Source organism: Miscanthus floridulus, chromosome 4 (genome assembly GCF_019320115.1).
Source record: "Miscanthus floridulus cultivar M001 chromosome 4, ASM1932011v1, whole genome shotgun sequence".
NCBI classification, from domain to species: Eukaryota; Viridiplantae; Streptophyta; class Magnoliopsida; order Poales; family Poaceae; genus Miscanthus; species Miscanthus floridulus.
Window position 1 is genome coordinate 9,593,506 of NC_089583.1, and position 12,136 is coordinate 9,605,641.

At 43.9% G+C, this 12,136-nt stretch overlaps 1 protein-coding gene across 1 annotated transcript; it reads left to right on the forward strand.

The window, feature by feature from the left end:
- The first annotated feature begins 5,434 nt into the window (after positions 1-5,434).
- Positions 5,435-11,783, forward strand: LOC136549395 (uncharacterized). Its single transcript, XM_066540639.1, has 2 exons — positions 5,435-5,658; positions 9,224-11,783. The coding sequence occupies exon 2, from the start codon at positions 9,225-9,227 to the stop codon at positions 11,748-11,750; it is 2,526 nt and encodes an 841-aa protein (XP_066396736.1). The 5' UTR covers positions 5,435-5,658; position 9,224; the 3' UTR covers positions 11,751-11,783.
- Positions 11,784-12,136: the final 353 nt, after the last annotated feature.

Here is a 12,136-nt window from a genome sequence, read left to right on the forward strand (position 1 = left end):
CGGATGAGGTCTCCGACCGGACCGGCGGAGACCCGCGTAGGAAGCGGCGCGCCCCTGAAGACGGAGGCCAGCGTCGGAGACGCCCAGGCCTCTGGGCCGAAGACCAAGGCACGGTGGGGCGGCCGCTTATGGAGGCCCATTACTTGAAGACGGTGTGGCAAGATTGCCCCGCAAACGAGAGACTAGTGGCGGAATATTCCAGGAATGTACTGTAGCAGTTGAGGGGCATTGTAATAAATTCTGTCAAGAAGTAGTTGAGTCCTATAAATAGGGAACACTTGTAACAGTGCAAAAGGTTGGTAAATGTATTAATGAAACCATTGCATTGCGTGTCACTCCCTTGCACGCCCACTCACCGAGCCAACCCATCCAAAGCCTCCGCCCGATTACCGCACTCATCGGGCGGAGGCCCCTACCAATTCCCCACTGTCTGAGACCGCCAGTCTCAACACTGGTACTCCATGAATTTATTAAAAGATTATAAGCCCAATACTGTAAAACTGAAACATGATTTGACTATATTAATGCACATATATAGTGTCATTCATCCAAGCATTTGAAGTTTCAGTTTTTTATGGGACAGGAGGGCCTCCCCCCTTACTGAAAATTGTATTAAAGTAAACAGGAGATTAATTACGTATATTACAAGGATTCAAGCCAATTTACAATTTGTCAAAAAAATGTACCCTTTGCTCTATGGATAACCATGGTGAAATCTTGATTGAAATTCAGTCTACACAACTCTACATGACGCCAAAGTTAGTCGTTGCTGATTGTTAAAGATCTTTCCATTCCTTGTAGTCAAAATGCTCTAGCATATTAGTACTATGATTTCCATGAAGAAAGAAACTTAAAGTTGCTGCTGAAAAGGTTCTAGAATCTGGAGTGTTGATTGACTCTCATTAATTAAAACATGCCCAGCATGATTTGGAATTTTGGATAAAGAGCAAAAAGGAAGAGGTGTTACAGAGTCTCTTCCACCTCATCAGAGCATAGAACATAATTATAGGAGTTACATATTTTCCTACACTGAATATTCCTTATATTTAACTTATCTTTTAAAAGTAATGAGAAGAAAACCTTGTGCCTCAATTGATTGCAACTCTTCCAGAGGCATTTGAAAAATGGATGTACCTCTATATGTCCTTTCATATGCTTGCAAGCCTTCCTTGAACTGTAAATGCAATTGTTAATTCACCCAAATATATGACCAAGAATCACGCTCTTCTATAAAAAGAAGATCGTCTCGCTGGCCTGCTAGATATTGGAATGTTGAACAAAAGCTTCAAAACATAAAGCCCCCAAAAAAGCTTCAAGACATAACGGGAGGTGGAAGAGGGAATGGAATGCTGGGCAGTTTTTTAGCCTCTTGTAGAGCGAGATTTTAAAAAAAAAAATTAGCAGATTACAGGAGTTCAGGATAAGCTGAACTAAGAACCTGATCTGATCTGAGATCATGCAAGCAAAAGAAATTGATTTACATTTTTGGCCAGGGTTTAGCTAATCCAAAGTATTGAAGAATAGATTTGATGATGTCCATCCACCAAAAGGACCCTCTTTTACCATATCCAGGCAGCTACCAATTGCTATAATATAACTTTTCCAAATAAGATAAACCCAAGGAAATCTCCATGATTGAAGAATTTATGTACTTCTTTCATTAGAAGGACCTCATTTTGAGCTTTGAGATTAATCACCCCGAATCCACGTACTTTGGAAGTACAGACCATTTTCCATGCTGCACATGGTGGCTGTTTTCGTTTTGCGTTCAGATCAGATCCATACCAAATAAGAGGCATTCTATATTATATTTATCAAGCTGTTTAATGATAGTTTTTCCATGGATCCGTATCGTGTTCAATATTTCAAATCTTGATGTACAACCTCCATTTCAAAAAGAATATAATTCTAGGCACATTCTTTGTTAAAGTATCTAAATTCTTTTTGAGGGAAAGCAGAAAGTATCTAAATTTTGACCAAATATATGGGTAAAATATTAACGTTTATGACATCAAATAGGTATACTATAAAAATATATCTCATTACAAATCTAATGATACTTATTTGATAACATAAGTATTGATATATTTTATATATAGTTAGTCAAACTCAAGATACTCAAGAATGCAACATAAACAAGCACAACTTGATGATAAATCCATGACGATACAATGGTATATATATATATATATACTAGACCTTTTATATATACTCCCTCTAGTCACCAATAAGGGACATATATATTCAATGGTAGCATGCATGTTATTTTGTATTTGTTGAGTTTGATTATTTGATAATGACTTGTCTTTTTTCTCTTGAAATATAGTTTAATAAAAGTATATTCTTGCTATATTTTATAAACATTTTGCAAAACCTATTAGTTAAAGTTTCTTTTGGAGATTATGTCGAAATTTCTAAAAGATCACTCATGTGTGGCCGAAGGAAGCACTATATTTCCTTGAATAAATAAGCACTCATGGGCCACCCTTAGTAGATATTTTTTTTCCGGAAGGTACTTATAACACATCTATATATATCTCTTTACATATGTACTTATAACACATCTATATATCTCTTGTATAATATTGCAAGACACGGAGATCATTGTAGACTTCTTAAACTACAACTAATGGTATATATTTCAGCCATGCTTATGCGACCGAGGAACTGAGAAAGAGAGATACCAGAACCTCAGGTACAAAGGTGCACATCCAGAGTGGCACTGTGACTTGGTTTCAGCTACCTAGAGTCTCAGCTCCAGGTTGAGATCCAGATGCTCACCCTGGTCAGCAGTGTCGGCGCTGGTGGCCGCAGGCGCAGCGGAGGCCCTGACCCAATTGAACATGTCGATCGTGCCATCGCAACCAGCCAGCGTGCCATCAGCCACCACCCTGTCCATCTCTAGTGGCCTGATGTTCTCAGGTTCACCGGTGCGAATAGCGCGGCCCGCCTTTGGAGCATTCTCTCTCGAAAGTTTGGGACGACGGCGGTGCCAGTGCCATTCCCGTCACGGCCACCGGCAAACACATGCTCAGCGACCATAGCGCTGCCACCGTGAGACAGCGATGGAAATATGGAATGGACAAAGGTGGCAGCGCTACTGATGCTGCGGTTGACGATCGACGACGACAACGCCGGCTCAGCGATGGTGCCGGCGTGCTGGCCGTCGTAGACGTAGGGGTTCCAGCTGGTGCTTCGCTCCTTTTTGTGGGCATTCTGGTGGCCACCGAGCGCCTGCGACTTCAGGAACGTCTTGTTGCAGAAAAGACAGGGGTAAAGACGACGACGCACGTTCCTGCCGCCCACGTGTCGTCGTCGCCGGAGCTGCCGCAGACCGCCGGTGCCAACGTCAGGGACAGGTCCGCCGCCGCTGCCCCCGCTCGTTGTGGAGCACTAGATGGTAAGCACTCCATGCGCGCAAAAGCGTTTTTGATGTAAGCAATGCAATTTACCTTGCAGTCATGGGTTCTCTCAGCCTCGCTCTCCCGGTCTATCAATATCTATATATATCTACATAAACATTATTGCATCTCAATCGAAGTATATATAACTTTGACGGCGACACATCACCCCCCACATACATTCACCATTTTTTCAAGCTGAAATTGTGCATGGTACATTATTGTTACTCGAACCATGACTTCTAACCCCTTGAACATATATTACGTCCTGACCACTTCAATTATATATATGCAAGTTTATTCAGAGAATGATTCTTATTGTATTCATTTTATAGACTTTGTATAATGGTTGGAAACGCTTCCAGATGCCTACCTAAAATAGCTATTTTTGTTTATTTTATTCGTCCAAGAGCATTATGGTCATTTCGCAAAGCCAACTCACCACCCCCGCCGGCCCACCTCCCGGCCCGCCCACGCACCTGAGCTCCTACGCGAAGGGAAAACGTAGCCGGCCTGCTCGACATCCACCTCCCCGTAACACCGGTGCCCATCCCTTACACTAGCCCCAGCCGTCGCCAGCCTGCCCTCACCCTCGCGCGGTGCCGTCGTCGCCGGCCATACCTCGCCTGTGCCTAGCTAGCGCCATCGCTCCTCCCTCCTCCCCGGCGCCACCGCCTGACGCGAGCGGCACCTACGCCCACGCCTAGCGCTTTACGACCCGTATTTACCGGAGACTGTGTATTTACCGAGTGCTCCGCCAATTACCGAGTGTGAAAAGTCGGGGCACTCGGAAAACATTATTTACCGAGTGCCAACACTCGGAAAACATAAACACCCGGTAATCAACCTCTTTACCGAGTCAGCACACTCGGTATATTTAGACACTCGGTAAAACTACAATTTTACCGACGGGGTGCACTCGGTAAAAATGGTCACTCGGTATTAACGTGCCACGTCACCTAGGACAGCAACCGTGACCAGACGGCGTCTAGGCATGACATGTTTACCGAGTGTTATGATCATACACTCGGCAAACATGAAAATTTTACCGAGTGTTGGGCCAATACACTCGGTAAACACTATATTTTACCGAGTGTATTGGCCCAACACTCGGTAAAATTCAACCAAATTTCTTGTTTTTCCCTTCATTCTTTTTCCTCTATCCACATATGGTATTTAGTACTCCATTCCAAAATATGGTGCTTATTTCAATTTATTTACTATATTTCACAAAAGTTTCATTCTTTATGAAAATTAGGAACATATCGTGTGAATTTAATTGTAATAATTAAAATCGAACTCGATAAATCACAAGATTGGAAGAATTAACATTGAAGCATACATCTATGTTATAGAAAAAATTTCATAACGTTTTGGAAGTATTTTTACATTCGTCGTTGCCGAACCGGTATATCTCCCAAAGAGACAGCTAAACATTCACAATGACGAGTAGGATTTCTATTAAGAGTGAAATTCAACAATATGATTTGAACTTGGAATTTTTTAGATAGCTAAATAGATGACATGAAATAGTTCGTGTGAAAGTTTGGTGAATTTTAGGATTAAATTGGCATTTTTTCTTTTTTGTTTTGCATGAAATAATGGATACAGTTACCGAGTGTGACCTGAAACACTCGGTAAAGGTTAGCCACGGCCCACTTCTACCACGGTTGCTTCTGTTTACCGAGTGCCGTAGATCTGGGCACTCGGTAATGTACCAGGCTTATGTTTACCGAGTGCCGTAGATCTGGGCACTCGGTAAACATGTACCCCACATGTCATTGGGGCTGCGGTACTTGAGTTTACCGAGTGCCGTACATCTAGGCACTCGGTAAACAGAAACATTCAACACAGCCGTTTCTCCCTCAATTCGTGCACAGACGCGCACACACACACCGCACACGCCTCCCCACCGCCGCGGCCGCTGGCCTCCTCCCCTCCACCACCGCCGCCACCGGGCGGTCCCCCACAGCTGCCGCCACCGGAGAGACGGAGAGAGAGACAGCGGCACCGGCACCGGCGCACCGGACGACGATCCCCTCCGCCGACGCCGCCCCGTGCTCCCTCCTTCGCTCCCGTTCCCGCGAGGTGGGGTGGGGTGGGCCCCAGCAGCAACGGCGACGGCGAGCACTCTCTCCCCTCCACCACCGCCGCCACCGGGGGAGGGCGGTCACCCGCCGCCACCGCGGGACTGCCGCCGCCGCGGCCGCCTCCTCCCCTCCAAGCTCCGGACCTGCTCATCTGCTGACTGAATTAGGTAACACACCACTGCTCCCATGCATCCGCTTGGCATTACAAAACTAGACAGCACAGCTTCATCACATCAAAGGGCTTATTCTCTTGATTTGGATTTATTTTACCACCCTTTTATTGTCGTCCCCATTATCTGGAAGCAACACAACCTAGTCCACTACTCCATCAGTTTATTCTAGTGCTGGCTAGCTGCTGGCTTAGGACATGGGTCATTGGGTCCTGCCTGCTGTGCCTTCAAAGAAATCTGAGTGCTCTCTGCACCGAGCTCCCAGGAAATCTCTGCCCACTGAAAATTGTTGAACTATCACAGTGAAAATAATCAGTTGAACAAAGTGAATCTCTTGGTAGAGCTGGAAATGGGCTAGACCGTACATGGTTGTATCAATAACTATTTAAGCACCAAGATCAAATTAAGTTTATTCATGTTCTGGCCTTTCTGGATGAATAGGAAGAACTCGAATAGGAGGAGCACTCACCTGTAGTATGAGTAGGTAGATGTCGGAGAGCCCAAGTATCTCCAGTTTGGCAGCTTTTTAGTAGTAAAATTACAGTACCAGGACTGTTGAAATAGAAGAGGGCTTAGTTACGCAAAAGTGAGTGGATAAACAGCACTATAGTCATATAGTGAAGAAACCAAAGTAACAATCCACCCACTCAGGAAATGGAAGCAATAGTAAGCTCAAAAATTGACATCTAACAAATTAGGAAAAATCGAAGATGCAACATATAGGTGCCCCATTGCGTCATTACATCATCTACATTGAATGTAACATAACAGAAAGAAAAAGAAGTAAAGATGGAAATACAAGTGACCACGGAAATACCTGAAACCTAGCAAATTGCCTTTATTGGGCAGTCATAGTCCTCATTGCGGTTTCAGCATATTTCCTCAGTGCCGGTTGCTTTGGCCAGAAGATCTCTCATTGCCGGTTGAGCATACATCCACATCTCTACTATAAATTCCATCCTTTCCACTAGAGAATAGTAGCTGAACCCTGTACTCCTAGCTGCCGTTCCATCCTTTCCACTAGAGAATAGTAGCTGAACCCTGTTCTCCTAGCTGCCGTGCAAGTATTTCTAAGGCTGCTATGTACACCACTTCAATTACAATCCTTCTTCAAATGTTGAGGGATCAGAGCACACGCTTTCCAAGGTTGCTTATGGTAGGACCTAGGAATCATAGAGGATTGAGTGGCGACCCCAAATTGGGAAAGGGAGAATGGTTAGCCCACCACTCAGGGTGTGACTCCGTGGTTGGTGGACGCAGAAGACAAATAGCCAGAACCTTTTTGCAAATCTAGTAACCAGGAAAAGGGTTGCCAGCCAACAGTTTTGGGTGTGCCAACTTTCCCAGCGAACAGGATTTCACTGAGGTCCTGTCACGCAATAATAATTTTGACAGCAATACGTGAGGCAGAGATTGACAGAAGAAAGTGCCCGTGCTAGTATGTCTAGTGGCACAAGTGCTTCTACCATGAGGCTTTAATATGTTAAAAAAAAGTTAAAATGATTCAGGAAAGGAGCTTTTTTTTCCAGATCGTTGCCACTACCACAAACTGTGATGTGAAAGATACTAATTACAAAAGGGGGAAAAGAGAACTTTTTGGGCTGCCTAGCTATCCTAACGTGGGACTTCATGAAGATGCCATCCCCAGCTAATAATGGAAGATCCCTCTAATGATATCAGACTCAGTGGCAAGCATGTAAACCTGAAATGTTCCTTTCGTGGACAGACCCCCACCACAAGCAAATTCTACTGTGCGCAAACCTGATGTGGGGCACTGAATATTAGCGCACATTAGACTTTGATGTGGGCAAAACTCTAACAAGATGACCTGATAGGTACCCAAAATATCCTCCCAGTACTATTGTGAGTTTGACAACAATAAAGGACCACTTTGCCACTGAACTTTCATTTCCATTGTTCATAAGGATGCACTCATGAAAAGACCACATGAAAGTGTCCTAGATAGTGAGAAACAGCTCTATCTTAACAGTACAACTACAGTTAAGCTGTGCCAACAATCAGTACTGTAAAACCTGACAATTCTCAATGCACATGGTTAATTTCCTATAAATAATGCACAAGTAGCATCCATGTATCTTGAATTAGATAGTGGCCAGTATGACTTAAACTGTAACATTTTTAGGGTAACTAATACTAATGGCATTTCATATTAGCATCCATAGGAATAGGAGAGTAATAACTTATTTCACTAGCGGTTGACTTCGGTCCTCAGTTTGGCATTTGTTTGATTCAGGGGAATAGATACATGCCATGAAAACATAGAATGGTCAACTCAAATAATATAGAAGGTTAACTACACGTTTGGAAGACAGATAAATGGGATTTTCAACCTGAAAATACAAAGTTATGTCCTTGTAATTGTGATATTAATGTTACTTACCAGATAACTAAACAACCATTTCAATTATCAATATGGATAGATATCAAAGGAAAATCTTGAAAAGTTGCACTTGCCTTCAATTCACCTTATCACACCAGTTTGCTTCAGAAATGACTATTATCTGCACTCGGTTACAATTATGTTGGCCTTGAACAACTTGTACGAGACTAACGGACTGAGTGACCTTAGTGAAGATAACAGAAACAATAGGGTGAGTTAACTCCAAGAATAAAATAATGTATCTGCAAATGGCTCAAACATCTGATGTGGATAAACATTGCCTTGTATTTTTTTAACAATATTTTCCATAGTAATCTTGCTACCAGACTTCAGAACAAACCGGTTCAAATGAAAGAGAGTTATTGCATGTCACTACTGCAGAACGACAACAGAAACACTTTAGAAATACTGTAGTATAATATGAGAACCAAAGTATACTGAGAAATCACTGGCAACAGTTTCGATCCGATAGGCCTATTCCCATCAGTGGTGAACTCTGTTTGCCACTGAGAGAGCTTCAATCAGTTACAAAATCAAGCTTGTTGGGGGTAACATAATATGACATTACACGAAAGCATGAGATTTGAGTCTGAGAGGACAAAACGTTGATAGGAATGCAGTGTAGTGGCCTCAATAACATCACCAACTATATGTATATACACAAGAATTATCAACATGTTCACAAAGAAAAACAAGGAAATCTAGCAGGTCTACCAGTATGCCCCATCTCATCACTAAAGTTGGGCAATCTGAATTTTCTTTTTGCTAAGTTACCAACATGAGGTCCCAAGTTCTGTAAAAGGAACTGGTCACTAAGAGCACATAATTCAAGAACACTATAAGCCAGAAAATTAAGCTGCTGCCGGTTGCATTCCAAAAAAAAAAATTAAGCTGCTAGAACTTTACAGTATTTCATTTGTTAAGATAGGGAAGTATTGCTAGAACCTTTGATGCGTCTCAACTCTTTACAGAGGGTGATAAAATCTCCCCATTTCATATGACACCGTCTTATAAACCTTAGGTAAAATCTCATCATCCAATCTAGCAAACATCTTCTATGTGAATCGACCAAGAACATGAATGTCTCTTTATCATCTCATATGGTTTTTCTCTAGCACTACTACTCTATTGCTTTAAACTGCAATATCGTCTATATGTTAGGATGGATGACCGTCAGTGGATGTACACGGGCTATCAGAAGAGGGGTCAATACACAAATGAATGGATTGAGAAGGCCAATGATTTCATGACGAAGGCATTTGCAAACGGACGGCGACATGCCTGGTGTCCCTGTAGGAAGTGTAAGAACAAGGCAATGAAAACATATGAGGAGATGGGTAAAGATCTTGTCAACAATGGATTTGTAGAGAACTATACCCGGTGGACCATGCATGGTGAACGCCATCGTGCGAGAGAAGAGGTCGTGAGACAACGGATCGAGGAGTTTGATTCTGAAGCCGGGGTGGCAGAAATGTTAAATGACCATGACATGGCTTTCGATGAAGGAAGTGCAGAGCAGGAGCCAGAGCAAACTGCAAAGGCGTTTTACGCCATGTTGGATGCGGCACAACAACCCCTTCACGGGCGCACCAATGTTTCTAAACTGGATGCCATTGCACGTCTAATGGCTGTGAAGTCCCAGTTTAGCTGGAGTAGAGAATCCTTCGATCAACTGTTGACAGTAGTTGGCACCCTACTTCCGGATGATCACGTTCTGCCAAAGAACACGTATGAGTCAAATAAAATCCTTCGTGCACTCAAGATGTCGTACGAGCAGATACATGCTTGTCCGAACGGATGCATCTTATTCAGGGGAGAACATGCTGACGATAAGTACTGTCCGAAGTGTAAGGCATCTAGGTACATTGAGTTAGAATCTGGTGATGGTCGGAAGACGCAAACAAAAGTCGGCGCAAAGATCCTGAGGTACCTTCCTTTCATACCGAGGATCCAACGGCTTTTCATGAGCGAGGAATCCGCAAAACAGATGACGTGGCACAAAACTGGACGCCGATACACTGACAAGATGATACATCCGTCCGATGGTGAATCATGGAAAAGCTTCGATCGGAAGCATACCGACAAAGCTAATGAGGCTCGTAATGTACGCATTGCACTGGCAACTGATGGGTTCAATCCTTATGGAATGGGTTCTTCACCATACACATGTTGGCCCGTATTCGTCATCCCTCTCAACCTCCCACCTGGCGTCGCCTTTCAACGGCAAAATATTTTGTTGTCACTTATAATTCCAGGACACCCGGGGGCTAATATGAGTGTGTACATGGAGCCTTTGATAGACGATTTGGTCCGTGCATGGGACGAAGGGGTAGTGACATACGACCGATTCACAAAGACAAACTTCAGAATGCATATTTGGTACCATTATTCCATGCATGACTTCCTGGCTTATGGGTTATTTTGTGGCTGGTGTGTTCACACGAAGATGCCATGCCCGATATGCAAGTCAGCTGTGGAGTTCTTTCGGTTGGAGAAGGGGGGCAAGTTTTCTTCGTTTGACAAACATCGACAATTCCTCCCTCTTGACCACCCATTCAGGAGAGACAAGAAGAACTTTCGAAAAGGTGTCACAGTGGAAAACTCTGCACCGGAAATGATGACAGGTGCCCAGGTTCTTGAGATGTTAGATGGTCTTGTGGTCGACAATGAAAAGGGGGGCTTTGTGGGATATGGAAAAGAGCATGCCTGGACACACAAGTCGTGCTTGTGGAAGCTTCCTTACTTTAAGGACCTCCTTCTTCCACATAACATTGATGTAATGCACACTGAAAAGAATTTCGCCGAGGCGGTCCTTCACACAATCATGGACTGGGAAAAGTCAAAGGACAATGTCAAGGCTAGATTGGATCAAGCAACGCTGTGCGATAGACCAAAGCTAAACATGTTGCCTCCCTTACGCGGGAAGTCATGGAAGAAGCCTAAGGCCGACTTCGTCCTAACGAGGGCCCAAAAGAAAGAAGTTCTTCAATGGTTCCAATCGTTGATGTTCCCTGACGGGTATGCAGCGAATTGGAGGAGGGGTGTGAACTTAAGTACCATGCGAATCACAGGGCTGAAGAGTCATGATTACCACATATGGATTGAGCGCCTTCTTCCGGTGATGGTTCGTGGCTATTTCCCTGATCACATCTGGCGAGTGATGGCAGAGTTGAGCATGTTCTTCCGCAAGCTATGTGCTAAGGAGATATCTCGGACCGAGATTGAAGAAATGGAAAGAATGGCCCCGGTGTTGCTCTGCAAGTTGGAGAAGATCTTTCCCCCCGGCTTCTTCAATCCGATGCAACATTTGCTCTTGCACCTACCATATGAGGCAAAAATGGGGGGCCCTGTGCATGCCCGTTGGTGCTATCCAATTGAGCGATGCCTAAAGGTTCTTAGAACAAAATGCAAAAATAAATGCAAAATTGAAGCTTCCTGTGCAGAGGCATCCATTGTGGAGGAGGTGTCATACTTCACAACAAGATACTATGCCGACAACCTTCCTAACGTGCATAATCCACCCCCTCGTTACAATGCTGCCGACAATCAGTCGACCCTCAGCCTTTTCCGAGGGCAACTCGGAAGTGCAAGTGAACCTACCTTGAAGATGTTGAGCCTAGAAGAGTGGCGCTCTATCCAGCTGTATGTGTTGCGGAACCTTGAAGAGGTTGGCCCGTACATTGCGTAAGTTTTACACAAACTTGTTTCTTTTCTTGTCAGTATTTCGCATGCACCCATCCAACCCTCTTGTTAACGGCCGTTACAGCAAATTTGTTCTCCTCTACCATCGTCCATCACAGGAGGGAACCCACCGAAGCGGAAGTTGAAACCCTTCTAAGACATGGCGCGGGAGAACGAAATCCCACTTTTATTTGTTGGTTCAAGGAGGAGGTACTATTCAATTTCATTTGTTGTTTGTACTTAACTCTCAACTTGACAAATATATAACGAATCATCCTACTTGAACTAGCAGGCCAAAACTGACATGTCTATGAGTGCCGAGTTGAGGCAAGTTGCCAATGGATTTGAATTTAGGGTCAAGTCATTCTCTGTGTACGATGTCAATGGATATCG